Source organism: Panicum virgatum, chromosome 3K (genome assembly GCF_016808335.1).
Source record: "Panicum virgatum strain AP13 chromosome 3K, P.virgatum_v5, whole genome shotgun sequence".
In the NCBI taxonomy this organism is placed as follows: domain Eukaryota; kingdom Viridiplantae; phylum Streptophyta; class Magnoliopsida; order Poales; family Poaceae; genus Panicum; species Panicum virgatum.
The window spans coordinates 41,959,870-41,985,704 of record NC_053138.1 but is presented as its reverse complement, the minus strand read 5'-3'; the positions used below and the strand labels follow the sequence as shown (position 1 = coordinate 41,985,704).

Below are 25,835 nucleotides of genomic sequence, written 5' to 3'. Positions count from 1 at the left end.
GGCGTCCCTCACCTGCGCGTCGGCTTGGTGGGCGGCGGCTGCGTTCCTCTCACGCACCCGGCTTGTAGGGCGGCGACGGCGTCCGGGCCCCGCACCTGGAGTGGCCGCGCCTCCGGGCGGAGGCCGCACCCGAGGCACATCCGCGGCAGCGGGCGCAGGCCGCACACCGCAGTGACAGCCGGAGGCGGCAGCCTCACCGCAGTGGCCCCGCAGCATTGGCGGCCGGGTTTGCAGCAGCAGGCGGAGGTCGCAGCAGGCGCGGTAGCCGGGGGCCCGTGTAACGGCCAGTTCGCAGGAGTCGCACGGGAGGGATACCGAAATTTGGTGGAAAAAATGAGTGCGGGAGATGGGGTTCGAACCCTGCCCGGGGTCTGCAGAAGAGGGTTGTGCAGGCGCAGGGTAGAGGACTGATGGAGTGGAAGCGCGTTGAAGCTGAGGATGATCCATATAACGTGGGCCGTTGGATTGGGTTGATGCTCAATTAGTAGTATTTGCAGCCATCGATTTTTATGGAGTACAGATTCTGGGTACAATATCCTTGGTGCACTGCATCATGAAGCTCTCAGCGGGGGAGGAATTCGTGGGTGGACTAAGCATAATTCGATCGGTGCTTTGCTTTAGGGGGTTGACTATCTGCTAGTGGATGACGCGCGCCTCGGTGCGCAAAGCCGTGGAATGCTGATAATTTTCTTTGTCTAGTGTAGTTTGAGAAATCGGTGTTTGATTTAGTTTATCGGGTTATGTGACTGATAAGTAAGTTTGCTTGTTGCACGGGAGAAATTTGCAAAAATGGGACCGCAAACATTAGCCTTTTCAGTTTTGCCATTGAACCTACATAGGAGTGGCAAAATAATGAGTGATCAAAGTTTACAGTTCTAATATTGTAATTTTTTCGTTGCACGGAAGATCAAACTATTGATAACTGCTTCACTGATAAAGGATTTGGGAGGCTACAAATGGAAGCATCTGTTAAGAGTAGCAGTTATATTATAATTCAAATTTCCATTAGGGCAAGTACATTGGTGTTATCGAGTTCCACTCGACTTGTTCTTATCCTCCTCTACAATGTAAAGGGGCGAAAACGAGGCGGAGAAGCTGCCGGCGGTGTTTCCGCCGGCCCCTCCTCCCTCCGGCGGCCAGCCTGGCGTCGGAGGGAGGGGTGGGCCGCGGAAACGTCGTGCGGCTGTAGATAGGGTAGTTAGAAGTCTATCTAGGCCTAGGTCTTCCTCGTTGGCGTCTTCGTTCGGCGAGGCTAGGGTTTGCCGGAGGATGGAGGTTGTCAATTCGGCTCATCGTCAGCTTGAAGAGGTGATTCTCCTTCTTTTGCGGCTTTGGTTCCTCCTGTCGGTTGTCGGTGACGGCGGTGAGGCAGGGTGGATTTTGTTCCTCAAGGATGTGTCGGGTGAGTTCTCTGCTTGCTCCATGGGTTCTTGGAGGATGGTTTGGGTCCGTCTGCCTGCTTGCGGACGGGTCTCTTGGCCTGGGGTTTCCTCTTCGGGGGTGCTGCTGATCTCCTTTCTGTGCTTGCTGGTGCGGTGCTCTCGAGCTTTGGGCGCTGGATGGTTCACATCCATGGTGGAAGATGGTGGATGCGGGGACAAATCGTCGGGGCCGACAGCCGATGCCCTCCCCTCGAGTATTTCTTTTGGTTTACCATTGCTTGGTGTCCGCGCCGTCGATTTGTATCGGTGAGATGGGAGAGTTGGAGCTCCTGGGTGCCGGCGACCGAGGTAGGGGCTTTGATGTAATTTCTGTTTTACTCAGGGTCTTTTTTGTAAGATCGAGATGTACTGTGCTTGTTGTGCTGTTTTAATATAGTATGCATCTCTTTCTCGCAAAAAAAAAAGTACATTGGTGTTGTCTAATAGGTAGTCTCATGCACGACACGTAATTTTGAGACGACTTATTAGACAACTTATACAATAGGTTGTCTTATAAGTTCTCTCATAGAAACTCTTTAGTTTTCTTAATTTATGTAAATAAAAAAAAGAAATGTTGTGTGTTGCATGGCAACTAAAACTCGTAAAATAGTGGTCTAGTTGTCTTATAGTCATAAAACTTAGCTTATGAGGCGACTGTCTCGCGAAACAACGATCTTCTTCTCTCACCTCGCTCTCTCTCCTCCACATCACTAAAAATTCTTAGAATGAGTCGTGCTATGAGATCGCTGACGTGTAGCAAACTTTCCCTTAGAGCAGCTGAGTAGCTGCTGCAGACAAAGAGAGGCTGAATAGGATGCGTACATGGATGTTCGATAATAGGAAAATATAAGGGTCCCAACATAACAGTAGTTCAAACAAATGTTCTCATAAGTTTTAGAGTTATCGGATGGAAAAGTTCAGTTCAATATAACATCTTGCTGATATCCATTAAAGGTTATTCCTTGGAGCATGACGACGATAGGATGTAAGGGTAGTAACCTGCGCGAATTTAAAGAGAATGGTATATTGAATTCACTTTGGGAGGCAGTATAAAGACAGCAGCAGGGAATTATATTAAGGTGGCGAATGAAAAAAAATGGGGACTGCTATACCTGGTATCACTTCTTATGAGATCTTGTAGCTCTAATAGAACAGCCTTTCACATAAGTTGTGTGCTCTGAATGGGTTGCCACCCGGCCTGCGTCAAAAGTATACACTTAGATATTAAAAGAGAAGTATAAAAATTTACGTGGAGTGCATACTTGGGAAAAAACTGAGAAGAGTTTTTAGAAACATTTGAGTATGATAAATTTTTTGGAACATTTTTTTCGACCAAAGGCATCACACCCGGCTTTATAGAAAGCATATAGCGTTTTACAATCGGTCGATCGGCTGGGGTTACCAGCAAACGTTTAAGCACAAAGTCATAGCTCACACCAGCACATGGTCCTGAGTCAAATATTACAAGGGAAGCTAACTCTATCCAGCGAGGAAACCAAAAGAGAGCTTAACCAACGAAACGCTAGAGCTAAGCACAGGCAGACAGCAGCTCCTGGAGAAGCTCATCCAGTGAAGCCCAGTCTTTTTGCCTCAGGAGCACCTTCCAGCTCAGGAGAAGTGTTCTTGTCTTGTAGATTAGCTCCATGGGGTTCTTCGTATACTTGTCTTCAAAAACCATGTTGTTCCTTGTCTTCCAAGTTGCCCAGAGTGTACCTGCACAGAGAAAAAGGAACAAGGAGGCAAATTTTAGCACTCTCGGCTATTTCACTAACTCTGCTAGCTCTGCACAAGAGGTTGGGGTATGCAGCAGGCCACACAATTCTTTTATAAAGGTCCATATAAAGGTGGCCACTGGGCACACAAATATGATGTGGTCCACAGTTTCCTTCTCTCCAAACAGTTTACATTCTTCCGGGCCTGACCATTTCCTCTTTTTAAGTTGAACCGCAGATTGGATTCTGTCATTGAAGGCCATCCAGAGGAAGAACTTAATTTTCAGCAGATTTTTGCATTTCCAGATTTTCATCATCAGCCGGTCCTTCACACCACCAAAGGTCATGACTCATGACCCTATATAATAATCTGGTCGTGTAGACGCCTTTCTTCTCTAAAATCCATCGCATTTCATCTTCTCCCAGTGTGAGGATCGTAGATCCCACTAACTCTACTAAACGCCACCATTCATCCATTTCCTCATCATTCAGGGACCTCCTGAACTCAATGTGCACAACTCCATTACTGCATACCTCATTAACCGAGATATTAGGATCTCTACAAAATTTGAACAGCTGGTTAAACTCTACACTCAAGGGACATTCACCGATCCACAAGTCTACCCAAAATCTGGTTCGTCTCCCATCTTTGAATAGAAGCTTCCTACCCCACTGGCACCATTGTCTAACTGAAAGTAATCCTTTCAAAAATTGTGATCCAGTATTGCGTGTCAGTTGGAATATGCACTTATCACCTAGATATTTTTTTTGTGCAGTAACTGGATGCAGATACTATCATCACTCTTCTCTAACCTTATAATCCATTTGACCAGCAGACAAATGTTCATGCTTCTAATTCCAAGAAATCTACACCTCCAAACTCTTTTGGTCTGATCAGAGCTTCCCACTTTACCATATGGTACTTTCTCTTCTTGTTTGTGCCCTGCCAAAAAAAATTGTTTCTGACAGAGTCTAAAGCTTGGTAGTTACCCTCATATAGCAGATAAACCCCCATCATATACATTGGTGTGCTAGAAAGGCAGGAGTTTAATATCACCGCTTTCCCTCCTGAGGATAGGGCATCACACTTCCAGGAGCTAAGGCGTCTCTTGGCTTTCTCTACCACAAAATTAAACTGTGCTTTGGTTATTTTACTGGTGCTTACTGGCATCCCCAAGTATGTCATTGGCCACACCCCCACTTTGCAGCCAAAGAAACTTGCAATTGCTAGCTGGTCAGCTTCATTTACCCCTACAGAGAAAACTTCACTCTTCTCATAATTTATCTTCATTCCTGACATTGCCTCGTAACAGAACAGAATGAACTTCAAGTTTCTTAGCGAGTTTTGGGTGTTCTTAATAAAAATCACTGTGTTATCAGCATATTGCAGGTGTGATAATCCATTCTCTACCAAATTTGGAACCAGACCCTCCAACTCGCCTTTTCTGCAGGCTGAGTTAAGCATTGCTAAGAAAGCATCCCCAATCAGATTAAAAAGCAAGGGAGAGAGAAGGTCCCCCTGCCTCAGGCCCTTATGGCTTCTAAAGAATTCACCTCTCTCCCCATTTACATCAATAGCAGCCCTGCCACCATTGACAGCTTTCATCATCCAGTCCACCCATGTCTGGAAAAAACCTTTTCTGATTAGAACCTCTTCCAAAAAATTCCAACTAACTCTATCGTAGGCTTTTTCAAAGTCTAGTTTCACAATGATCCCCTCCTGTTTTGTTCTCTTCAACTCATGGAGTACTTCTTGTAGAATCACCACCCCATCCAGGATAGATCTATCTGGGATAAAGGCAGTTTGGTTTTTACTAATAACTCTTCCAGCTATGGGTGGGCATTCGGGTAACCCGAAAATTTTGGGTCGGGGTTTTCGGGTTTTTAAAATTTCGGGTTTCCAAAATTGTTACCCGAAATTTGTCCTAAATAATCAAAACCCGACATTTCGGGTACCCGAAAATTCGGGTTCGGGTTCGGGTAACCCGAAACTACCCGATTTCAATAAACTGATTGCCAGGAGATCCAAATCAAGAAGATTTTCAAAATAAGAAACATCAAACCCAAATTTCCAATGAATTAGGCAAATTGTAATGAACAAGCACACATAAGAAAGCCAACAAAGCATACATCGGAGCAGAGTATTGGCATTAAAATAGACTTGCAGACCTGCTGCTGTTCGTCACTCTGAGTACATCGAGTACTACTTTGTCACAGCCGACCACCAAGGGAACTACACGCCGCGCGAATTAACTGGGGCCGGGAGCGCGAGCGACGGCGGGGTGCGGAGTCCTGGCAGAGATCCGGCAATGGTGGGCTCAGCGCCAGATTTTGGGGCGGCAGGGGGCCGTGGACGGGATCTGGGGGGAGGGGAAAGGGGCAGGACAGCCAGCCACTGGAGACGAGACGAAGCAAGGCGAGGAGAGGAGAGATGCCGCGGTGGCCGCAGTGTTGCTCGGCGCAGGGATGAGATGCGCTGGCCGCCGTCACGGGCAGGGGGGCAGGACAGTCAGGGTGACTGGGGCTGGTGTGTGTGCGTAAGGCCTGGGGGCACGGCGTGGGGTTAGGGTTAGGCTGGTGTTGGGCTGGGAAGAATGGGCCTCGACGCTTGGTGTGGTGGTGGGCTGGGCTGCAACTTACTTGGGCTAATGGGCTGACCAATTTTTTGGGTAAATCGGGTATTTCGGGTACCGTGGCCCAAAACCCGAACTACCCGTATTAATTTCGGGTACCGTGGGCTGGAACCCGTATTAGAGTTCGGGTTTTTCGGGCTCGGGTTTTTCGGGTTCGGGCTCGGGTTTTTCGGGTTCGGGCTTCGGGTATCGGGTTTTTTGCCCAGCTATACTTCCAGCTACTTCAGTGAGCCTCAGGGTTAAAACTTTGGTGATCACTTTGTAGACCAAATTCAGAAGACAAATGGGGCGAAATTGTTAGATATTATTGGGTAGTTTCAGCTTTGGAATCAAGATAATCACTCCATAATTCAACCTCCAGAAATCCAGTGTGCCTTTATGAAGATCATTCAACATTTCAAGAATGATAGGTCTCAGTTGAGGTCAGAACTGTTTAAAGAATTCTATAGACAAACCATCGGGGCCTGGAGCTGTACCATTTTTAATCTGTTTCAAAGCTACATCAACCTCTTCTATGGTGAATGGTCTGGTCAGTCTCTCATTTTCGGTTGTATTAACCTTTTCCTCAACACTCCATATCTCTTCTCTTAGATGTATATCAGCCGTATTCTCGTATCCAAAAAGCTTCTTGTAATAATTTGTAATGTGTTGTTTCAGATCATCAGGATAGGCAATCACCCTGTCCTCATGTTCTAAAGATGTAATCATAGATTTTCATTTTCTCCCATTTGTGCATTTATGGAAAAAGGAGGTATTGGAGTCTCCTTTTAGTATCCATTTCTCAACCCCCCCCCCCCCCCTTTTGCCAATATAACTCTTCAGCAACAAAGATCGCCTGGAGTTCATTCTCCAGTAGGTATCTCTTTTTCCATTCCGCTTCTGTTAATTGCAGCAATTCTGATTTTTCCTCCAAGCTCTTAATTTCCAACAAGATCTCCTGTTTGTGTTTTTTCCTTGCGCTGTCCAAGTTTGCCCCCCACCCTCTCATAGCTCTTCTCAATTTTGATGATAACACATGCCAGTGGTCTAAGCAGTCCCACTTCAGATGTTTTGGCCGTTTAGAGATCACCCAAGGGGCAAAATCATCTTGTAACAGCCAATTAGGTTCAAATCTAAAGTATTTGGTCTATTTTCTTTCAGGCAAACCCGTGTCCACCAGGAGAGGGTTATGATCAGATCCGATCCTAAGCAGGCCATGAACTTTAACCAGTAGGAACATGTCTTCCCAAGAATTATTTACAAATACTTTGTCCAGTACACTTTGGATGGGGTTCAATTGTTTGTTTGTCCAGGTGTACCTGCAGCCCCCTCTACTAAGTTCTCTAATCTTTGCATCTTCTATCATGTCATTGAAGGTGTTCATGAAGCGATGGTCCACATTACTAGAAGATTTATCTTCAGTTCTTCTGACCAAATTAAAATCTCCCCCAATTATTAAGGGGATTTGAGTTCTTTTGATTTTGTCCAACAGCTCTTGCAGAAAATCAATCTTCTTTTCATCCTGCACAGGACCATATACATTAATCGGAGTCCAAACAGTACCATCTTTAGTGTTTCTCAGTTGTATGCTCTGGTAAAAAGCTCTATGTTCCTCTTCCTCTATCTCTACCAGATCTTTGGAAGCGCCAACCAACACTCCTCTAGAGTGTCCATTGGGGGGAATCCAAGACTAGAAAAAAGATAGGCCTCTAGCAAATCTGTCCAGCTCCCTGGGTCTGAAAGATTCTCTAATGGTTTCCTGTGACAGATAAACAGGGGATTCTGTTGTTGACATAACTCTACAAGTTGCTTTCTTCTACCAGTTCCACCCAATCCTCTTACATTCTAGAAGAGGAATTTCATGTGTCCCCTTGTGTTATGTCCCCCCTGTCCACCTCATATGGAGGGGGGCCTCAGTTTCAGAATTTGCAGCATGTACCTCTACTCTCTGTACATCAAGCCCCTCTTTCTTATGCTCTTGTTGGGTTCTCCTCTTCATATCTGCTCTGTGTAGGGCTTCCTGAGCCAATTCTCTAGCTTTTTATCAGAGATATATTTGCAATGGCCACGTTGTCATGTCCCAGACTAACTCCAAAATTTGTAGCAATTTCCTCTAAAAGAGAGTTATCAGTATTTTGTAGGATAGAGAGGGGATTAGAGAACAAACCTGTGGTAGAATTCTTCTTTGTCGACTTAAGATTGGTTTTATCAAGTCTGGGTAGGCCATCAAAGTACACAACCAAGTTCTTAATCCTATCAACCACTGAACACATGACATTGGTGTCTGCATCACCAATAATAATTCTCAACCCATCAGATAAATCCTTCCCTGGTAGCAGCCAGTAATATTTCAAATTTGGGGTCTCTGGATAACCAAGTTTCTCAAGCATGTCATCGAGCCAGAATTTTGACCAGCTGTCAGCTTCACAATGATCAAACCAACTAACCTTTCCATCCACATACAACCTCAAGTGCCCAAATCCGATAAAGCCTCCACCATGATGAACCTCGACACTAAACTCTTCAGGACTATCACCTACAACACATGAAAGATGGAGCACATACCACGAGTTAATGCCCAAATCCAAGATTTTGATACTTTTACCACGAGCGCAAACCCCACCAAAACCCCCTGCCAAACCCTAAGTCGCACTATCAATGCCCAAATTCAGCAACAAGAAACCAAATTTTGCTACTTTTACCATCCCAGATGAACTACTCGAGCCAATCCATCCCCGATTACAGGCGCTTGGGCGGATTAACTCACTATATGACGGCACAGGGTCCGCCTTCCTCCGCAATCCCGGAGCCATGGGTCGCCGCCGCCGTGGCGGACGACTTCGCCGGCACTTCCACCTTCGATCGCCTTCGACCTTCTCCCACGATCTGCAGCTAGGGTTCACCACCGACTCAACCTCCTCCCTTCACGATGGCCACGAATTGGAACAGGTTCGCGGCGAGGAGAGGAGACAAGGAGGGGTTTTTTGGATTAAAAAGAAAAACACATCCACAGTGGAAGGAAAATGGGGCTGAGCGGGCGCGGGGGGGGTGTTTTTGAAAAAAGAGAGGGGACGGTACAGCGTGGTTCGCCACGTCGACGCGCGGGGCCGCGCTGGAGCTGGATTGGATGCGTGTCTAAGCTACAGCCTAGTTTAGTGGGCCAGACGTGCATTTTTTTAAAGTACGGGGACCTGGATGGCACACGCTGCCAAGTTCAAGGTCCGACCATGCATTTTACTCTTTGGAGTACCTAAGGCTTTCACCCAAATAGTGTGTAGAGTGTCAAAAGACTCAGGATCCCTATGAGTCTCCTCCACCGAGGCTAACAAATCATAACACATGAATTTGATTTTCCCCGTTCTCTTGAGGAGGTTCAGAATTTCTGGGGTAGGAACTACAATCATGAACTCTGAGGATGACAATCTTTTCACATTCCGGTCAATTTCAGATCCCACCAGATAGTTCAGCTCCGTAGCAATCCTGAATCTAGTTCGCCTCCCTTCATGAACAGTTACAATAGCTGTAATCTTCCTATCTGTCTCTGCTACCTCTTCACTCTGAAGTCTTATCCTCTAGAATATTCAAGCTGTAGAAGAGTTGACCAAGCATGCCATATCCACAAAGTTTCATACCCTTGTTAGGTCTTGCGAGGGGGCATTTGGAAGAAATGCGGTGAGATTGTTTGCATCCGTAGCAGAAGGAGGGATTTGGGCAATGAGACTTGTGATGTCCTACTTGATTACAGTTATAGCACAGCATACCTGATGTTGGTTCAGCTACTGGGTCCTTGCCAAGGCGCCTGGTGTCCTCTCTCCGATTCTGATCCCATCTAGATGGTTGTAATGGGGGGAGGGGGGCACTCCACGGCGGCGGTCTTCCTGATCTCGATTCAGCTTGTGCCTCAAATCCTCTTCTGTTATCTGCCGAACTTCACGAATGTTCCCATCTTTCGCCCTGCCTCTTTGAGCCCGCAAGGTGCTGATCTCTACCACCCCCAGAACGGGAAAATTCCTCTCTACTGTCCCGGGCCCCTCGCAGATCTTTGCCGTCACGGAAGTAGTTGTTGCGATCGCGGAACCATCCCTCCCGCTGAGGATCTCGTCCGTCCTTGTTCCCCAGATAGCGGCGATCCATGTTCTTCCCACCCGCCACCTCCGCGAAGGATCTCGAATTAGTGGTGATTGCTCTAGCTCTCTTGAGGAATTTGGCTCTAGCTCCAAAGCGGCGGACCTCGGTCGCACGAGCAGGGAAGCTCTCGGCAGCGGGGTCCCAAACCCTAGCGGTCTGGATCCACACCCAGCCGGTGTGTGTGGATGGAGCAGGGGGGAGTATGAGTGGGCCAACAAATCATGGATATCAGATCCAAATTTGGCCCGGCCCATATCGGATGACGACCCAGGATGAGTTGTCCCATTCGCTTCTTCCCCAAATTCCTGACCCATCCCCCTCCATCTTTTGCTCCTCCGACTCCGATCGCCATGCCGCAAGGTTGAGATCCTTATCTCTACAAAAATCGGCAGCTCGATCTCTACTCAACTCCACCTCTTCTTTTCCAACATTGTCACATGACTTCCAATTGAATTGCAGAGGTGTGTTAGCCAATTGAATGGTATTGGAATCCACCGCAACCACCTGGGGGATCGGTAGATGTCGAACTCTTCTCTCGATCATTTTTTTGTCCGGCGACGAATGTTTGGGCAAGCCGAACACCACTGAAGGTGCTCGGCCCCCGAGCACAACCAGCTGCTTCACCACATTGTCGTCACCGACCTCGTCGTTCTCGCCCCCGGGTCTCTCTACACAAAGGTCGCGAAGAGACGCAAGCGCACCTAGGGTGAGAGTGCGTCTTCGCGCAAAGCGCTCCAGGACGTTGAGCCGTCGCCACTCATCCCGGCGAGCACCCGCCACCTCCTGCTTCAGGGGCGTCGCCTTCGTCAGCCCCATCGACTCCAGGCAGGAGACCCAAGTCGGGTTGGGGACCGGCGGACGCGAACCTAGCGACGGACGCAAGGAAGGAGGCGAGCGCGAGGGATCGCAGCCCGTCGTCGTCTTCGCTGAGGACGTGGGCAATCGGGGCGGCGGCGGAGTAGCAGCGATATCGGCGGCGCCATCTCGCCCCGCCGCACGCCATCTCATTTGATTTGAAATCACCCTTTAATTTTCTGGAACATCATCCTCTAATTTCTGAAGATGGCGGCTGGAATCACAAATTATGTCAGCAGTTGTAGAAGTAAATGGGTATAAAAATATTTCAGAAGAGTAACGCGTAATACCTGAACATCTGGAGCCACATATAAGTGCCTCTTTGCAGTTTCGTTTAAATTTGTGTCTCCTATATATTAGAGCATCTCCAGCAAAAAAAAAACCTCTACTTGACCCTCAACTCAAAAAACAAGAGCTGGAGACGGAAAAATCTACCCCACCATACACTCTATTACAGTCCCTACTCTAGAAAGGCCGCTACTTCCCCCTCCCCCAGCCCCTTCTCCCATGGGTCCTAGGGAGGCCCCTACTCCGCGCGTGCTCTGTCGCTGTCACTCCCGCACGGCAGCTTGCTCCCCTCCACGGATCCCCACCGTGCAGAGCTCGAGCGGCTTCGCTGGCGCGGCCGAGCTCCAACGGCCCAGGCTGCGGCGCTCGCGCCGCTATCCCCGAGCTGCGGCCCGCTCGCCGCTGGCCAGAGCTGCGGCGCCTGCACCGCCGCCCCTGAGCTGCGGTTCGCTCGCCGCCGGCCCGAGCTGTGCCGCCGGCCCCCAGCGGCTGTGGCCTGCTCACCGCCATCCCCAATCTGCTGCATGCTCTCCGCCACCACTTCCCAGCTCAGATCTACCTACCTGTCGTTGCTCTAGTCTCCACGGCGTGCCTCCCCCACGAGCTCCAGGCCGCAGGTTGGGACAAGCTCGAGCTACTCCCCGACAAGCCAGAGCTCCAAGCCGACAGCAGACTAGCAGAGCGGGACCCCTCTTCGTATGATCCAGCAAGATGAATTTTTTCTCTCATTTTCTCAATCGCTGGAGCTGGACGGTGGACTCTTGCTTGGAGCTTCTGCTAGGACAGCGGTGCAATCGCTTGAAAATGCTGCTAGAGTACTGTCCTAGATGCTCATATGTGCAATTCTTGCGCAAATGATAAAACGCAAGTGAAGTAATCTATTCTGCGTATAAATAATAGGAAGACTGCATAGAAGTTTCATATATAGACCAAAAACATGCAGTTGGGAGTTTGTTGTATGCTAGAAATAAGTATATATCTTGCTTGGAATTTTGAATTTGAATTTGAATTATTTGTAATTAAAATCATGAGTTTGAATAGAGCTCATCACTATGCTTTATAAATTTTTGCACTTGAATTATAGTGGTGTGATACAAAAGATATACATAGAGAGTATCTTAAAATTGAAAGAAAAAGAAATAGGGGCTGAAAAGTAGGGGCCTTTGCTAGAGTTAGCCGCAATAAACATAGCCCCAAAAGTAGGGAAAGCCCATACTCAGAAAGTAGGAACTCTGCAGTAGGGGGCTATTGCTGGAGTTGCTCTAGTGCTTGTGGTAGAACTACAATCAACAACATTTAGATGCATTTATAAAAAGGAATTTTTCTCTAGCATTCAATTTTCAAATTGATCACAATTTCAACTCAGGTATGTAAATTTCAATACGATTGCTAAAAAGTGGTTTTCATTCAGGCCCTGTTTAGTTGGTAAAAAGTTGTTAGTTTTGATACTTAAAAGATTTATCTCGTGTTAATCAGTTGTACTGTGTAATTAGTTATTTTTTCATCTGCATTTAATGCTCCATGCATGTGTCCAAATATTCAATGTGACGGGTACTGTAATTTTTTTTTTGGAACTAAACAGGGCCTCAGTGATATTTCAGTTGGTACGTCACCAGTCAACGTCCATGTCATGTTCCCTGACTTAAAAAGGTCCATCATTTTGCCTATAACAAAATTTGTATAGGAAAAATGGTTCTACGAAGTAACTCCACTCAATCTCACTTGCATTGATAATGGAAGGCTAACCAGACTTTGATTGAGGTTCTGAATCCTTTTAACTTAAGTTGAACATATGATACAGAAAATAGTTCCATTAAGACAAAATGGAAATGGGACATGTATATGTGAGTATATTACAGAATGGATTTAAGGTGGACATAACAACAGATTGATTGATTATTTTTGGACATACGAATACTATTTTTCATTTTGAAGTTTCAGTTCAATACTTTATGAGCTTGGACATATTCAGCAACAGTTTATCATACAGGCTATTAGCAAGGTTTTCAAGGCGTCGCCCAGGGGGAAAAAATCTGGGGCGTCCGCGTTGCTTTTCCATTCCTCGCCTTGCCGCCGTCCGCCCGGCGCTCGCCGAGCTGCAGCCCCTGCCCGTAGTCCGGCCGCCGCCTAGCCGAGTCGCAGCCGCCGCCCGCCGGCCGCCGCCTAGCCGTGGTCGCGCCCGCGCACGCCGATGCGCCCGCCTAGCACCAGGCACCAGCGAGCTCGGCGCCTTAGCCGCACCGTGCTCGGCCGCTCGCCGTCTGCCTGCGGAGGTGGAGGAGGCAGGGGTGGGCAGCGGCGGAGGCGGAGGAGGGCGGCGGCAGCGGGTGAGGAGGCAGAGGCGGGCTGGCGGCGACGGTGCGGCTGGAGGAGTCGGGGAGGAGGAAGAGGTGGGGATGGGAACCGGTAGAGGTTTGAGTTAGGATAAATAGTGGAGAGTTTGGGCTGCCGATGTTGGGCTGATTTAATGGGCTTCTTTTCACCTTTAGGCCCACTAGTTCTCTCCTTTTCTTTTTCTTTTACAGGTGACTATCTAAATCTGCTAGGTTAAAGTCTAATCAAGGAAGTAATTAAGGTGTCGCCTCGCCTCGCGCCTTAACCGCCTAGGCATCCGAGCGGTGGCCCATCGCCTCGCCTCGCCTTACCGTTTTAAAAACCTTGGCTATCAGTAATAAGAATCTAATGGACCAGGTAGGAGACCTGCTTGGTTAGATGCTTGAAAACTGTCAGTACTTTGGCAAGCACATATCCATTATCAGCACTTCCTTAGATCTCCAAGGTAGATCAAGAAGTCAAAAGAAAACTAAAAGGAAGCAAACTAACAACTAAATCGTACAGTTCAGAGTTACACTGAACCATTTTTAAATTTTCGGAAACATTTTTTTAGAGGTTTAGGGCTCAAGCCAGCCCCAGTCTTACTTAAAGCAAAGATCATCCACAAACTATTACAGCGTGAGTTCTTGTAAAAAGATTTGGCGGTTGGTAACAAAACAGTATTAAAAGAGTTTCAAATAAAATTTCACTTCGACTGTACTACTAAATTTAAAGATTAATAGGGCAGCTAAATCTAACCTTTAATCTGAACTTGAGGTCATCGAATTCAGTAGTAGCATCCTTCATGATGGGGTTGCCTGCGACATTTGCCATGGTGGCTTCCAAAAGCCTTTGCTCATCCATGCCTAGCCAAAAACAAAGGAGCATTGATTATTAAAATTAGCGTGATCAAATCATTTCCATGCGTCAGACACGAACAAAATTAGGATGGGCATACATAAACACGGTTATTACTGTGGATCCTGTGCTCTTACATGAGAATCCTGTGGCCTCTATTGGAATTTTCAAAGTTTACGCAAGAGACTTTGTTTTTATAGGATACGGTGCCTTCTCCGAAACCATATTTCGCCGCCGCTTCCTCCCCCGTTGATCCGCCTCGCCCGGCCGCCGCCGCCGCTTGGCGCTTCCACTATACCGTTCGCCGGCCCGTCGCCGGGGCTGCGTAAGCTTTCCCATTCGCTGCCACGCACCCCCCCCCCACCCACCCACACGTGTACCACCGGCTAGCACATGCACCAGAGATGCCGCCGCCGCCTCCGACCGCTCTGCTTCCTCCGCCGCGGCATCCACTCCACCTCCGTGCCCACACCAGCCGACGCCGCCACAGATGCCACTCTCCTGGGACGCCTCACCTGCCTCCTCCTCCTTCATCGCTTCTCCGCTGCCGCCCGCCTCCTGTCCTCCTCCGTCCCCCTCACCCCTGCAGTCCTCCATGCGGCCCTGAGCCGGGTCCGCCTCGACCCCGACGCCGCGCTGCATCTCTTCCGCCTGGCCCCGTCCCGCCCATCGCTCCTCGCGCACGCCCAGCTGCTCCACATCCTGGCCCGCGCTCGCCGCTCCGCCGACGCCCGCGCCCTCCTGGCTTCCCTCCTCTCCGCGCAGCCTCCGGCCCCGCCTCTCTTTCCACACCTCGTCGAGGTCTACAAGGACTTCACCTTCTCCGCGGACTCCTTCGACCTGCTCCTGCGCGCGCTCGCCAACGCTGGCCACCTGGATGGCGCCCTCCAGGTGTTTGATGAAATGACAAAGCTCGGTTGCTGCCCCACAGTGCGGTCCTGCAACAGCATGCTCAACCTAACGGAGGCTGGGGACCTGGGCACTGTGATGTCCGTGTTTGAGCAGATGCAGCGTGCTTGGACTCTGCCAGACAAATTCACGGTGGCGATCATGGCGAAGGCGTACTGCAGGGATAGGGGGGTGGCACATGCTGTGGAGTTTGTGGAGGAAATGAAGAAGATGAGTGTTGAGGTGAACCTGGTGGCCTATCATGCGGTGATGAATGGGTACTGTGAGGTTGGACAGACCGAGGATGCAAGAAGGGTATTTGAGTCACTGCCCAGCAGGGGTTTATCACCAAATGTAGTGACATATACCATGCTTGTGAAGGGATACTGTAAAGAGGACAAGGTAGAGGAGGCTGAGGGTATCATAAGGGAGATTAGGAAAAATAAACAGATTTCTGTTGATGAAGTTGCCTATGGTGCAGTGATGAATGGCTACTGCCAAAAGGGACAAATGGAGGATGCAGCTAGATTACAGAATGAGATGACTAATGTTGGTTTCCAGGTAAATTTGTTTGTCTATAACACAGTCATCAATGGCTACTGCAAGTTGGGCAGAATGGTAGAAGCACATAAGGTTTTGCATGAAATGGAAAATGCAGGTGTGAGGCCAGACCCATACAGTTACAATAGTCTAGTTGATGGGTATTGCAGAAAGGGTTTGATGAGCAATGCTTTTGAAATTTGTGATACGATGGTAAGGAATGGATTTGCAGTGACGATAGTAACATATAATGCACTTTTGAAAGGTTTTTTCTTACTTGGCTCTATTGACGATGCACTTAAACTGTGGTTTTTTATGTTGAAGAGGGGTATTGCAGCTGATGAGATTAGTTGTAGCACCATGGTTGATGGTTTTTTCAAGGCAGGTAAAACTCAAAAGGCCTTGAACCTTTGGAAGGAAACCTTTGCAAGGGGATTAGTAAAAACACAACTACATTTAACATGGTTACCAATGGGTTGTGTAATAATGGGAGGATGCATGAAGCAGTAGAGCTTCTTGGCTGTATGAAGGAATGGAGATGTTCTCCTGATATTATAACTTACAGAACAATAGTGAGTGGTTATTGTAAGACAGGTGATATGGATAGAGCTAATCGTTTTATCCTTGAAATGGAAAGTTTAGGTTTTGCCCCTTCAATCGAATTGTTCAATTCTTTGATAACTGGACTCTTCATAGCCAAACAATGTGGAAAGGTGAATGATATACTCTTTGAGATGAGTAAAAGGGGACTTTCTCCTAACACAGTCACTTATGGAGCTCTGATAGATGGATGGTGTAAAGAGGGAGATCTGCAGAAAGCCTATAACCTGTTTCTTGAAATGGCCAGGAAAGGCTTGACTCCAAATCTTTTTATTTGTAGTTCTTTAGTTAGCTGGTTCTATAGAAAGGGGAAGGTTGATGAGGCTAATATGGTGCTGCAAAAACTTGTCAAAAGTGACATGATTCCAGATATCGGTGCAACCAGACTTGAGACTGGGAAAATAGCAAATGTACTCGATACTGTTGCTGATGGAAATCATCATTCTGCAAAAATAATACAACAACAACAACAACATAGCCTTTTTTCCTAAGCAAGTTGGGGTAGGCTAGAGATGAAACCCGAAAGAAATAAGTTCAAGGTTCAGGCACATTGATAGCTAGTCTCCAAGCGCTCCTATCCAAAGCTATCTCTTTAGAGATATTCCAATCCTTAAGGTCTCTCTTAACTGACTCATCCCACGTCAGTTTAGGTCTACCTCTACCCCTCTTTACATTATCGACCCGCTCAAGAACCCCATTACGCACCGGTGCCTCAGGAGGCCTTCGTTGGACATTCTGCAAAAATAATGTGGAACATTTTTATTTTTGGTTTATGCAAATTGGGAAGGATTGAGGATGCTAAAAACTTGTTTGCAGATTTAAAAAGCAAGGGATTTGTTGCTGATACTTTCACTTATTCTAGCCTCATCCATGGTTGTTCCACTTCAGGATTTTTTGATGTAGCTTTTGGTCTGAGAGATGAAATGTTAAGTGCTGGTCTTACTCCAAATATCGTAACATACAATTCTCTTATATATGGCCTTTGCAAGTCTGGGGAATTGTCAAGGGCAGTTATTCTTTTTAAGAAGTTGCAGTCAAAGGGTATATCCCCTAATGCTATCACCTACAATACACTAATTGATAAACATTGCAAGGATGGCCACATAACTGAAGCCTTTAAGTTAAAACAAAGGATGATAGAGGACGGTATTAAGCCTACTGTGTTCACATATTCTATACTGATTCATGGTCTTTGTACTCAAGGTTATATGGAAGAAGCAATCAAGCTTCTTGACCAAATGATTGAGAATAATGTAGATCCAAATTATGTTACATACTGGACACTGATTCAAGGTTACATTAGATGCGGTAACATGAAAGAGATTTCAAAGCTTTATGATGAGATGCATATCCGTGGACTTCTTCCTGCCTATGTGGCTGGAGATGTAAAGCAAGCATCTCCTGTTGAACACAACCAAAATGGAAAAACATGTCATTTGAAGATGTACGGCTAGTGCTAACATAATCCTTGCATGTTTTCTTTCTCGTGGAAGATGCCGATGACTTATGGTTTGTATGATGAAACAAATCATGAGGATCCATTTATAACTAAAGATTATTTGGCATGTTTCTTTTACCTGGTATTCTTCTATATCACAGATGTAATTAGCAAAACTCTGTTATAGTCATTTCTGACATCAAATTATGTATTGTTCAAAATTCTTTTCACAAATCAGTGCTGTTGGAGATGCGTTCCACAAACCTGATATGATTCTACTCATTAACCGATTTGAAGATCAATTCGATCAAGGGGAATCTTAGTGGATTTATTTTATTTTACACTGGATCAAGGTGCAAGCAATTCTAGGTGTGGACAAGCATGCCAGCTTCTGCAATCAGAAATGAAGGTAGCACATTTTCCTATGACATTTAAGAGTAAAAAAAAGATGTGTTATTTTGTCTACCCTTTTTCTTTACAGATCATGTATGGACTTATGACATCAATATTTCATCTAGTATTTTCAGGATTGTGGCTGAGAGAAAAGGACAAAGACACAAAGGATTGAATTTGGAAGAGTTGACCAAAATCTTATGTTCCATAAATGAAGGTCTGTAGTAATTTTCATTTTCTTTTCAATTCACATGCTTATGGTAAACTTTATATTTGCAATTCATCTGCAAATCAGGGCATAAATTTTCTAGCTTTGATGAGAACTGTTGCGGTATTTTGCTTGTTGCACTCTAATGATATTGAATACAATGGGATTAAAATGTAATTTTTGTGTTCTGATCATAGTCACAAAGTTCCCGGGTCGAACGGGTCGAGGAACGGGGTCGAGGGTCGAGACTTTGTAAAATTGTGGTACGAGGGGGGGTATACCCCTTTGGAACGAGAACCCGAATTTTGGTACGTGAATCCGTGGCTAATGGGTCAATGACCCAGGACGGTCCTAAGAGTCGAGGGTCGCGACCCCAATCAATTTGAGTTGATTAGTATATTTCAAGTTTATACACATATACATATATAGTTGGGTCTATTTCTTCGTTTGTTGTGTTAAGTGTAGCCCAGCAATCCACAGGCCAGCCCAACCACAGCTGGCCCATCAAGGCATCAAAGGGCGCGGCACACCCCCACCAGCCCAGCAGCCTCCCACGGCCTCTCTCTCTCTCTGGGAACGCACGCACCGGGAGCAGAGCGCTCGACCTCTCCTCCTCCCTGCCACACTGCTGCTGTTTCCCCCAGCCCCAAATCCCTAAATCGCAAAATTGAAATCAGAACCAAGAGCTAGCAGTCTAGCAGATCCACCCCACCAGCAAGCCGCGCCCGCGCTCCGCGGGGGGGGGGGGGGGGGGGGGGGGGGGCGTCGGCTGCTGGCCGTGGCCAGGAGGGCCTGACCGCCTGAGGGCGAGGCGAGCCAGTGGGTCGCGAGAGTCGCAGAGGGCGGTGAACGCAGTCAATGAACAACCGCTGTGGCGGCGCCGTGGAGCGCCGACGACTCTGCCGCCGGCATCTTCACCGTCGACGGAGGCGGCGACGGACGAGCAAGGCGACGCCATGTCCAGGACTCCAGGTTTTTTGTAAGCCTGCCTTCTTCATCAGCATCTCGTCCCATTTGAGATCCTGCAGAAACAATCAAGCGACGATCCATCTTAGTTGGGACGGGATCCATCTAGAATCCCTGCATCAAATGGGGCGGCGACCCATCTAGTTTTGGGACTCGCCCCATCCTGAACCTCTGCGGCGACCCATCCTGAATCGGGACGTCGACCCTTGTCGTCCCCGACCCGCGAATTGGGACGATGATCCAGGGTCACGGATCATGGCATCGACCCCGAATTCTGTGACTATGGTTCTGATTGCACAGCCCTGGAAGATCAGAAGTAGACAACACATATGAGGCGCAAATTTAACTTGTCCAAGGGTAGAAAAGAAGACAATTTATATCGAATGCTCTCATATTTATTATAGTTCTTATAACTTTATCCTCTAGATATGCAGTTATGCACCATTGGATCTTTTACATGTCATTGTGTTAAAATGTGACGATTCTCCCAATTGATCTATTACTAACAACCACTAATCAATCATGTTTCAGATGGGCACTAAATTTTTCAAAGCATTTTTGAAGGTGTTGGTGTTTAGTTTTAGTTTGCTATGCATATGATTGGTAGGACAACCCAGATGAGATGGTTTCACCCCTCTTTTTGGGATGGTACCATCCCAATCAGGTGTTTGGTTCACCGGATGGGATCATCACAGTTTCTGTGTCTATCAGCTACCTTTAACCCAAGGGCCCACCAATTCCACTCAGAACGGAGTAGGAGTCGGAGGATAAAGACATGGGAGCTCTGTTGGTGGAGAGTGTCTCCGGGAAGGACGAGCACTACAACAGTCGGGGGGATGCGTGTCGCACGAAGATGTATCGAACACACTGAAGTTGGGAAGGTCTTCGGACTATCGTATGGTATTCTCTCTTCTTCTATTCAATGTCCCATCAATGACTATTACAGGAGTATTTATAGGCGACGGTTCACCTTCCATGTGCAATTACAACACTGAACCCTTACAACGGTAATATTCCAGGAATATTCCTGGACCCTTGGGTAATTTCTCCCCCTACAAGTGTGTGTGGATTACAGCTCAGGAGGGGCCCCATGACCTAGGACTCGTACCAGTCTTCGCATGCCGACTTCGTGGGCTGCATCTTCGTCACATCAGACGAAGATCCGATCATCCACGCTGCACTCTCATCGACCGATGCCCACGCGCGTCTTCGCCTGGTCTTGGTCTTCGTCGATTGGACCGAAGACCATGTCTCCTTCGCCGCTCTCTGTGCGTATTCGCTTGGTCCTTTGTCTTCGCAGGTCCTTCGGCTACCGGGCCGAAGGTGGCGCCCCCAATAGTAGCCCCTCACGGTCCGAGTGTGGGAGGCCTGTGGCTTCGATCATATGGGCGCAGCCTTCGCTCGAAGCGCCACCCTTCGGACTGGATGCCGCAGCCGGATTGTGGCGCATAGTCTGCTTTCTCCTGCACAAAACACGACGCCCAGAAGAAGAGATAGATTGTGGGTTAATGGGTTAAGATATTCTCGGGGAACAGGCGAAAAGCAAGCGGCGCTTCCGCTCCGCGGTGCCTCGATTCTTGTGGCGGCGCTTCCACTCCGTGGCGCCTCGATTCCTGTGGCAGCGTTCGCCTTGATTCCTGTGTTTTAAATGTTTAAGACATGTTAAAGGACCAATCTGCCCCTTTGTGTCGTTCGTGTCAGCTGCGGGGGTTTTGGAGGGTAGTGGTGTCTTTTCACTTGTTGTGGCGGATGCCCGGCTTGAGCATGACCCGTATATAAGGAGTGGCATGGCAGTTGGTGGGGTATAGCCGTTCCTACCTCGCCTCCCTTTGCACGCGCTCCCCCTCGCTCTTTGCGCTTGACTTTGCATAAACTGGTGCTCTCGGAAGAGTCGACTTTATCATCGGATATGGCTCCGAAGCGTGATCTGGCGAAGGGGCCCACGACAAATATGCTGGGCGCGTCAAAGATGACTCTGTCGCTTCTTGACGAACTTGTTAGGCGAGGCGTCATCTCCACGGATGATGTTCACCCTCCTCCGAAGGGCGAGACGTTGGCCCACCCCCATGACGATGAGGTGGTGGTTTTTCGGGATTTATTCACCGCCGGTCTTCGCTTTCCCTTGGATCCCGTAGTCATGGATATTTTTCGCCTGTTCGGGGTCTTTCTTCATCAGATGACGCCGACTTCTATTCTTCAGCTCAGCCTGTACATGTGGCTGACGAAGACTTACAACCTAGCCCCGAGGGCCGAAGGTTTTGCTCGTGCGTTCCGGATTCATTATCAGCCGAAGAAGATCATCGTGCAGTTGGCCAGCGGGGTGAGTATCTCAGCTGTTCCCCAATATGGGTGCTATACCTTCGCCTTTCACAAGAATTTGCCCTGCCCTGTTACGGCAAGCAAGAACAAGTGGGCGATTGACTGGGCCCACAAGGTTCCCCTGGATTCGGAGACCAAGAGCCATCCCCTCGTTGTCGGACGCATTGGTGCCCTCGGTGATGTGCCGAAGGTGGCTATGAACGTCTGTCCCGAAGATGAGGCATTCCTCGCCATGCTCTGCAAGGTGTCGAAGACCTTCGGGACTCGGGACATTATTGAGGAGTTCGTGGCCTGTGATTGCTTTCCGGTGAAGGCTGGGTGCTCTATCTTCGGTTGGTTGGCCGAAGACCGCTGGATCGAAGGCATCCCTGTGCCGGACTTTGTGTCCACGTTCAACGTTTGCCGCGATCGCAAGTTGCCTCTCTCTCTCTTCGCCCTTGAGTTGACACACTGCACCTCTTCGTTGTGTTGACACCCTGCACCTCTTCGCTGTTTTAGGGATCGATGATGTTATCCTCGAGAGTCGGGCTGATGAAATAGTTGGGCCGGTCTCTTCTAATGAGTACCAAGCCTTGATGGAGCACCTTGGCAGGGTTTGGCGGAACCGTGTGTTTCACGCCTTGGGAATCTCCGTGCCTCGTCGGGTTGCAGAGACGAATCTTGCTGGAGGGAAGAGCGCTGCTCCTACGGTTGCCCTTGAGAAGGCGAAGTGGAAGCATGGCTCGGCTTCGGCTGTCCCGGCGAAGCCGTAGCTGGATTCTTGGTGCTGTTCTCAGCGTCTCCCCATTGCAGAGCAAAGGGGAGTCTGAAGATGTGGGGAGCGAGGACAGCAACTCTCCTTCCAATGAAGCCTCGCCCTCGCTCCTAAGAGTGTTGCGCCGCTTGCTGTGGCTCCTGCATGCCTGGACCTGGAGTTCAGCACTGCCCAGGAGAGCATCGACAAAGACGACGACGCGGAGGTACAAGTTGAAATTGACTCGCCCGCTCCGGCGCCCGCGCAACGCGAAGGTCACGACGTCGTCAAGGAGTCAGAGAAGGCTGCGGCCCGAATCAGTGTTTCACCTGACTCCGGGGCCAAGGGGATGGATGTCGAAGGTGATAGAAATTCTTTGGACAGCAGTAGTTACTTCGTTCGTGTTGCTGATCCTGAGGCTTTTGCCACCGAGCTAGGAGCGAAGCCGACGGCGGTGCACCTTGGCGGCAACGTCGTCAAGTCTCTCCGCTTCGAGAGCCGGGACCGGGAGCGGGAGCTGTTGGCAGAGGCTGCGGAATCATTTTGTTTTCCGCTCATGGAGAAGGAACTAATGGAGATCGGGCTGGAGAACATTCTGGAAAGTGCTTAGGACCTGTCGCTTAAGGTGTTTGTCGCCGCCCGCTGCGCTGCTTGCCAGCTAGGAGCCGAGGGCAGCTCGTGGCCCATCGTTTCGGACCTGGAGGCCAAGGTTGCCGCGCTTGAGAAAGAGAAGGCTGCTCTGCAGCTTTGCTTGGAGAAGTACATCGCGGAGAATGCTACTCTCTCCACCGAATTGGTCGTCGCTGCTGAGCGAGCGGGCAGGGCGGAGGAGGCCGCTAAGGAGGCGGAGGCTGCCAAAGAGCGGCGCTCGAAGATGAGGAACCGTCTCCACTCATATAAGGAAGCGGTGAAGGCAGGTGCTGCGGTGCTGCAGGAGGAGCTTCTTGAGCTTCTGGAAAAGTATGGGCTCGTGGCTCCGGAAATGTCTTCGGAAGATCGAGACACTATCGGGCTGGAGGTGTTCTTCAAATGGCTTCGGGCATGCGTCGCCATGGTGAATGCTGGGGCTCACTTTCAAGAGGACCTTAGCGCTGTCGTTGCAGTGCGCACTTTAAGTGCTGCTATGTACGGGCTCTTCCCCGCCGAAGCCGGCAACGCAGGGATCGTGACGAAGGCCCAGCTCCGTTCCCTCCGAGACGAAGGTTTTTGCTTGGCTCGGGTAGAGCGTCGTCCAACCGAATGTGCTTCCTGCTTTGGCGAAAAATATCGCCAAAAAACTTCATGGATCATTTTTCAAAGGCGAAGGCCGTGCTTTGCTGCGGCGCGAAGTTGATCGGTTGAAGGCCCACATGACCCTCTATCTGACTCATCTTTGCTTTCCTTTGTTGTTCTTCCTTTGCTGACTGGTTTGTGTTTAACTTTCCAAGTCCAAGTGAAAGCTACGCCATCGCCCATCGTATCCTTGGTGGGGACGAAGAGCCTGCCGCTGCCACAGAAGATGCTGCTACTCAAGTTGTTAGACGCGAATATGGTGTTTTTCAAGCCCCTCCTCTCCCGACCTCTGGCGGAGCTGGTGGCGTAGATTTCGGCGAGGTGACTTGTAGTTTGTGTATTGAAACAACCCCCTTTTGTGTAACTAATGCCTTCGGTGCCTGCGCAGGACCCTGCGGTGGAACCTGCGTGGATCACCGAAGGTATCGACCCTTTGTGGATGCAACACGATGACTTTTATATTTCGCGTGCCATGTGGTCGCAGTTTCACTTGCTTTTTCCTTGGGTTAGTTTTGATGTGTTTTGGAATGTGAAGAAGCGCCTGTACAATTATTATAACGATGACTCTAAGTCCTTTTGGGAAGAGTTCGGGCGTGACCCCGAAGAGCAGGCGATGATTCTTTGTGTCGTGCGGAGGCGGGCTTGACATCGCCTCCCCGAGGTCTTGCGGAGCCTAAAGAGGAGCCTGCCGAAGAGACTTCTTTGGAACCGTGTTTCAGGTTCCGCCTTAGACGTGAGCTCGTCGAAGGTGATCACTGATTGTGTATCGATTCGGGTGCAGGCCAGAATTTGAAGACTTCCTTCAACGAACCGCCAAAGATATCATCACTCGCGCGGTCCGTGAGCTTGTCGAGCAGGCGGACCACATAGTATTTGAGGAAGAGACGTCTGATGTGTCAAACGTGTGACTTTAAAACATTTTTTACTATTGTCTATGCTTGTTTGTAAAGTTGAACCTTCGGGCTGTAAGGCCGTGTGTTTGTTAAAAATTGTATAAAATGATGTTGTGATTGATGCAAGCGTTTCGATTGTGGCGAGCCCCGTGGTTTCGTGATCTTTGGTTAAAAGTGAAGCGCCACCCCCTCCCTTTTTTCGGAGGCACGGGGCGTTGGATGGGTCGCGTCCTATTTTTTGCTGCGAAGCGCTCTGCTTTTGTTTTTGTCTTCGGGACTTGGCACGTTTATCGTGTACTTAGTATTTTGCAAAGCGCCACCCTCCTTTTACGCGATTAAGGGGCCAAGGGGTATGTATCTTGATTTAGTGCGCTGGCCTTCGTCGTGTGTAGTTGAGAGTTGCGAAGCGTCACCCCCCTTTTGCACGATTGGGGGCCAGCGTACTGCGTCACGGTCCTTCGCCTTGTGGACCTCGCATTGCTTATGTGTTCTGCCTTCAGCTCTTGGAGTGCGACAAGTCTTTCCTTAGGATATCTTCGGCTCTTTAGCGCGAGATAACCCTAGCCTTCGGATTTCGCACGATAGGTCTTTTCTTAGGACGCCTTCGGCTCTTTAGCGCGAGAGGACCGATCCTAGCCTTCGGCTTTCGCACGACAAGTCTTTCCTGCCCTTCGCTGATATCGCGAAGGGTCTTTTTGTTAAGTGTTGGAAGTGAATCAGAGCGGGGCAAGACCCATTCTGGGCTTGTACCGCATGCTTACTTCTTTCAAGCAATCTCGCTTGCCTCTTCGCACCGATGACTCCCCTCTTCGCTTGATGGAGAGGGATAGATGCTTCGGTGCCTTATACGTTCTTGTGTACTTGTAATCGCGAGTCCTTTTGGGGGTCCTTGTTTATATTTCACAAGGGGTTTACACAAGGGTTCCGCCTCATTAAAAACCTCACACCTTCAGCGATCGTGGTGATCCCGCGAAGGCTTCCCCCGTGAGGAAAAGAGTACGGTCCCCAAATTTACAAGACGCGTTTATCACAAGAAATAACAAAAAATCTTACGGATTGGAAAAAACTACTCTACGAGCCCCTTTGGTTATCACTCCTCCGGTGGCTCTTACAAAGGATCCTAGACAAAATACTTTTGCAACATATCCTTGTTCCAGGAATATGGTTCTTCGGCGCCTTCGAGTGTTCGGAGCCGACAAGCTTCTGGTCTTGCCATGGACGCGACGATGAATGGGCCTTCCCACTTGCTGTACATCTTTCCTTTCTACTTGCTCTTCGGGAGGCACCTTAATATGAGATCGCCTTCCTTGATTTCCCGAGGTATGACTTTCTTGTTTTTCCACCTTCACGTTTCATCTTAGTATTTGGCGAGGTTGATGGCCGCTTGCATCTTGACAA

General features: G+C 48.7%; 1 protein-coding gene and 1 pseudogene across 3 annotated transcripts; one reads left to right on the top strand and one right to left on the bottom strand.

Annotated features, from left to right (window-relative positions):
• Positions 1 to 2,227: 2,227 nt before the first annotated feature.
• Positions 2,228 to 11,888, bottom strand: LOC120699203. 3 transcript variants are annotated; one of them, XM_039983107.1, is made up of 4 exons: positions 11,580 to 11,888; positions 7,913 to 8,281; positions 2,534 to 2,619; positions 2,228 to 2,420 (listed from the first exon to the last, which is right to left on the bottom strand). In XM_039983107.1, the coding sequence occupies exons 1-3, from the start codon at positions 11,743 to 11,745 to the stop codon at positions 2,540 to 2,542; spliced, it is 615 nt and encodes a 204-aa protein (XP_039839041.1). In that variant the 5' UTR covers positions 11,746 to 11,888; the 3' UTR covers positions 2,228 to 2,420; positions 2,534 to 2,539. The 3 variants fall into 3 exon arrangements, with proteins under 3 accessions (XP_039839041.1, XP_039839040.1, XP_039839042.1); XM_039983106.1 differs by lacking the exons at positions 2,228 to 2,420; positions 2,534 to 2,619 and adding an exon at positions 2,732 to 3,134; XM_039983108.1 differs by lacking the exons at positions 2,228 to 2,420; positions 2,534 to 2,619; positions 11,580 to 11,888 and adding exons at positions 2,732 to 3,134; positions 8,513 to 8,769.
• Positions 11,889 to 14,432: 2,544 nt separating this feature from the next.
• On the top strand, positions 14,433 to 18,431 carry LOC120699202 (annotated as a pseudogene).
• Positions 18,432 to 25,835: the final 7,404 nt, after the last annotated feature.